This window comes from Trypanosoma cruzi, genomic scaffold, assembly GCF_000209065.1.
Source record: "Trypanosoma cruzi strain CL Brener 1047053512269 genomic scaffold, whole genome shotgun sequence".
In the NCBI taxonomy this organism is placed as follows: Eukaryota; Euglenozoa; class Kinetoplastea; order Trypanosomatida; family Trypanosomatidae; genus Trypanosoma; species Trypanosoma cruzi.
In genome coordinates, this window is record NW_001849454.1 from 120,821 (window position 1) to 126,021 (window position 5,201).

Below are 5,201 nucleotides of genomic sequence, written 5' to 3' on the forward strand. Positions count from 1 at the left end.
AAAAGGAAACATATATATATATATATATTTGCAAGAGAAAGACGGAAAAATAAAGGAAGAATTGGAAAAAAGTAGAAACAAAATAAGAAGGGAAGTTAGCATACATAAGGCTGTAATGATGTTCATGCATGTACACTACAAACTCACACTGTCTCTCCCTCTCTCACCCTTTCGGTGCGTTTGTGTGGTAGTTGAAAGGGAGCATTGATCATGGGATAGCAACACGCACACAAACACAGGCACAGACAGCAAGGCAAAAATAAAAATAAAATAATAATAATAATAATAATAAAACAGAAAATCGTGATGGAGATGTTGCAAGAAACACCTCACACACACAGAGAGAGAAAAAAAAAAAAAGATAAAAAAATATAAAAAAGACAAAATTTAAACAAGAATGCTTTCCATTCTCCACATACTTTTCCACCCATTCATCCCTCGTCATGCCGGGGAGAGACATAAAGACAACATCTACATCGGGCAAATAAACCGCCTCACCACACGTCGTGACACGCGGACGCCCCGTCTCGGGGATGGCAAGTAAGTCACAAATTTCCTCCACATTTGCTGCCCCGCGTTCCGCATTGCGGCATCCCACTAGTGTCACATGTGATGCCCCGCACGGTGGATGGAGCTCCAGGCAAGACGAGTCACGTTGGCAGCACTGAGGAAAACAACTCCAACAAACGCCATTTATTCCGCCATACCGATATTTTTTGCGTGTTTTTTTTTTTTTATATCTTTTTGTTTGTTTGTTTTTCTATACTTTTCCCACCCCTCCTTTTTTCCTTAACCCGCTTCTTCCTGCTCCTTGAATGCCCCATGTTTGTGTATTTTTCTTCACTTGTCGCCCTTCCAACCCCAACCCCAACCCCTGTCGTTTCCGTTATAATTCCTTTTCCGCTCTCGTCTCGTCCAAATGACACATAAGTACATGCACACGGCCAATGCTTTGCCCAGAGTTCATCAATTTCAGGATGACATCAGACAACAGCAGCGGTGGAAGTGCCACGGAACACGTGAATTCCAAAGCCCCCTTTTCCCTCTCTTTTCTCTCATTTTGTGTGTGAATGTCTTCCGGCTTTCATGCCTTTTTCGTCGTGTTGCCATCCTCTCCCCTCCCCCGCTCCTCGTCTTTCTTCGTTATTTTCGTGGAGTTCGTCGTGGCCTCAAGCATTGCATCGATCACCACCTGTATCGACCATGAGCGTCTCATGCATTCTGTTGCCTCCTCCGTGTCTGCAAGGAATCGCGACGCCAATCGAGAGGCCCCAGCATGAGGGTTGGGCGAAAGCGCATCCCGCAGGCGACGCCAGGGGAGCTCCGCAAACGTCACCGGCTCATTTACACGCAATTCCTTCTCATGGCGTACAATGCGGTAAAGTTGTTTGCCCTGCACCGCATCATGCGAGGCAACAGTAAGGTGGACACTGCCGTCCTCATCAGACACGGGAATGATGAAATCGTGCAGCGTCACAGAGCCGGTGGTGCCGTACGCTGTGAGGGACTGTTCTGCTGCTCCCACTCCTCCTGATGAGGATGCCGCATCTGCAACATAGATGTATGCCGTGACCTCCTGCGGCCCCGCATCCGTAAAAAGAAGCTCCCCAGAAAACTGCGTTACACAATTCCCCTTCGATTCATCGCGCCTCAGCGCGCGGCCCAATACCGAGCTTGGCATTGCGTAGCGCATGCCGTGCAGAACGGCCGCCACTGCCATCCACCCCCAATTCCCAAGCACACCAAACTGCGAGTCCTCATCATCGCACGTATTGAATTGTGCCCTAGCACAGTGGTCATTACACCCACAGCTGCAGCACACCCGTATCGCTCGAAGCGGCCCAACTGTGTTATTGCCCGGTCCACTGAACATCTCCCACAGACGCCCCATCCGAGTCCCTTGCATCAGCACCGCGTCGTCCGTGAGAAACAGTCGTTGCACGGTGGCAAGCTCCATCCACTTTTGCAACACGTCACCCGATGGGGCGGCAGGGATAGAAGTAAGAATGTGCTTTCGCTGTCGGATGCATCTTCTCACCCACGAATCCCGTTCCTCCAAGGGAACCGTCACATACACGACATCCACCTCATGGCAAACAACCAGCTCTTCATATGTGCATGCCTTGACCTTCTCATCTTCCTGCGACGCCTCACTAACCGGTAAACCGCCTAGCTTTTGTTGTTGTGCAGCCGTGTGCTCCGTTTGTCGCTCGATGGTATCCTCCAAAAAGGCATTAACAAACTTCTCCGCCTCGACCACATCATCCGCTCCCACGGCCACTAACAAAAGTCCTGCCCGATTTATGACCCGCAGCGCACGTCGCGCCGCATTTGACACCCCCAAAATCCCCACGCGTAAAGTGTTGTTGTGGGATGAAACCGATTGATTGCTCATCATGTTCTTTTTCTTTTTTCTTCTTTACGCTCGCTATATTGTGTGTAAGACCCTTTCTCTCTCTCTCTCTCTCTGTGTGTGTGTATGTGTTTGTCTGTCCTTCTCACCTCGTAACTCGTGCAGAAAGTGTGTCCCCTTGGATGTGTTGGGGTCAAAGAAAACCCAAACAACAGTGAAAATAACAGAGAATAACAACAAGTAATGTCCACACACACACACACACACACACGCATACACAAAAATATGTGGCTGGTCGTCGAGTGCCACGGGCGATCCTGTGAAATAATCCAAGGAGCATTTGTCCCGGGGCGGTGGATACCCAAAAAAAAAAAAAAAAAAGAATACATTCTTTATATTTGATTCCTGTTTCCTAAAAGAAAAAAAAAAGAAAAAAAAGAAGGGGATAGTTGCAAATAACACCTTCACAACTACTACCGCCAATAATAATTAACTTCAAAAGAAAGAAAAAAAAAAAGGTCTATGAAATACCGCCAATTCCACCCCTCCCGCAATAAACGGCATCATCCACCAACAACAAATATGCATAGATTAATTTTCATGTACGTAAGCAAATCCATGCTCTCATTTCTATTATCCCCTTTTATATCTGTATGAAAGAAAAAAATTGAACAATCAAAAAGTCTCTATTGCTCTCTCTCTCTCTTTCTCACTCTCTATCTCTCTCTCTCTCTCTCTCTCTCTCTCCACCTCTATGGTATCTCCTCTCAGCCGCCGCGAGAATAAACATCAACGAGGTGATGGCGGCTGCACTTGCGCAGAAGCGTGAAGAGATGCAACAGTGACTCTAAAAAAAAAAAGTCATTTTTGTTCTGCCTTCTTTGACGAAGTTGCGGATGTTGCCCCTCCCGCATCTGCCGCCTTGTTCAACGCGGCAACGCGCCCAATGCGCTGGTATGAACTCCACCAATCGTTATCCTGCAATTTGCATAATTTATCAATGTCAAAGCTGCTCCACTTGGCCTCGCAAACACCGGGCCTGTATTTCATGGGACACTTCTTACTGGCCTCCACCCACGCATCCAGCAGCTCCTCCATAGCGGGCCGTCTCAACGTTTGGGCGTCACGGAAGTGATAAGCGATGCGGAATGTGTTGATGCCAAGTTTAATCCATGAGCGCCAGTCACCAACGTCCACCTCCCGTGTTCCGGTGCGAAGCCACATCGAGACATTCTCCACCGCCTCTCGCTCAGTCAAAGGCAGTAAAATCGGTGGGATTTTCGAGGCGCCATTCGCAGCCCCGGTGGCATCTTTATCGGCCCCCTCTTCAGGCAGAAGAATCATTCGTGGGGCTTCAAAGTGAAGTAGACGAGAATACGTCCCACTCTCGCGGACACAAGCGGAGTGCAATGCCGCAACAGGGTCGGGTACGACACCATTCGGGAAGCCAATATTCCACTTTTTATCCTCAAAAACAGTAATGGCACTTGTATGATTTTCTTTCATGCAGCGGTGCATCCGCAGCATTCCGTTCTGGCGGTAGATTTGTAAATCCACTTGAGGAATTTTTTTATGAAATCGATAAAGAAACCCGTGAAGTGATTCATAGTCCTCAAAGGCCACATCTTTTAGTTTTGTGTGTACATGAAAGGAAGCCTTCTTGAGGTTTGGTGATTGTAAAACAACCTGAGAAGCATTTTCTCTCCAATTGCTTCAATCTCTCCCATTATCACCGTCATGATATCATCCAAAACCTTCTTTTGGAATGGACGAATCTTTGACATGCTCCAGTGTTCTTGTGGCACAGGGCAGTCAATGTCGAGCACCAAGTCAATGGGTGTCTTCTTCCGACCAAATATGGCGTGCACGGTGCGAATGGTATCAGGCATGGTCGATACTGCATTACTGGCAACAGCAAGCGGCGTGCCGGGCCATGCAAAGAATTGACAGCCACCCTGCGGAAGCCGCCGTGCAAATACCCCATCATCTGGTGTACAAGCTGAAAGCACATCTTCAATACGAAAGGCCTTAATCATCGGCGTTTTCTGCTGCGACGCATCACTCTTCTCGGGTTTGGAGGGAGAAGGCTCGGCAGGGGCGGCAGCCTTCGCTACCACCTTTTCTTCTTTCCTATGCACTGTTTTTGGTTGTTTCTGCATTTCCGCAGCGGGGGCATCGACAGGGGGAGATGCCTCCTTTTCTTCCTCCCTCACTTGGCTGAGAGACTTGGGCGGAGAAGCCGCCTTCAACAATTTCTTCTTTTTCTTCTTCATTTGCTGTCCCTCCGCCTTTGGAGGGTCTGCGTCGGGGCTGGCCTTCCTGACGGTCTCCGCTGGCATCTCCGCCTCACGCAATGGGGTCTCCCCAAAGTCCTTTGTTGCCATGACTTCGGTGTGGACGTGATCACCGACCGTCACTTCTGCCTTTGCCGCCCTCTGCTTCCTCATCCTCTTGGCTATCCTCGCGAGTTTTGTCGCCACGACAGGCTCCGTGTGCGTCCTCTTCGGCATCGCGCCTTCCGCTGCCGCACGCACCGACACTGCCGCCGCCTCTGTATCAGCGGCCGACGCAGACGTCGCCTTCGTCGTTGAAGAAGAAGAGGCGTGCTTCGTGGCGGAGGTCACTGGTGATTTTGCTTTTGCGTCGGCAGCCTCCTTCCTGGCGTTGATGCTCGCAAGCTCCGCAATCAGCCGCTTTGACGCCTGCCGCACGGAAAAAGAGAAGCGAAACATTTCCGCCCCTCCCCTCCTCTTCCCGGCTATTCCTCCTAATTCAACCCGCCCTTCGCGTATTTTGTGTGTCTGTGCGGGAGACGAGGAGGTTAAAAGTACGCAGACGACCCCACTTT

The 5,201-nt window shown here is 49.6% G+C and overlaps 1 protein-coding gene and 1 pseudogene across 1 annotated transcript, besides 8 other annotated features; both read right to left on the reverse strand.

Annotated features, from left to right (window-relative positions):
• Window positions 1-5,201: a sequence feature (heterozygous, Esmeraldo-like haplotype).
• Window positions 259-292: a microsatellite.
• Window positions 340-386: a sequence feature (A-rich).
• Window positions 713-770: a sequence feature (T-rich).
• Window positions 856-875: a microsatellite.
• Window positions 1,085-2,398, reverse strand: Tc00.1047053503831.20 (oxidoreductase, putative; the record flags this gene model as incomplete). Its single annotated transcript, XM_798987.1, has 1 exon — window positions 1,085-2,398. The coding sequence occupies one exon, from the start codon at window positions 2,396-2,398 to the stop codon at window positions 1,085-1,087; it is 1,314 nt and encodes a 437-aa protein (XP_804080.1).
• Window positions 2,602-2,633: a microsatellite.
• Window positions 2,768-2,794: a microsatellite.
• Window positions 3,046-3,100: a microsatellite.
• Window positions 3,214-5,085, reverse strand: Tc00.1047053503831.40 (annotated as a pseudogene).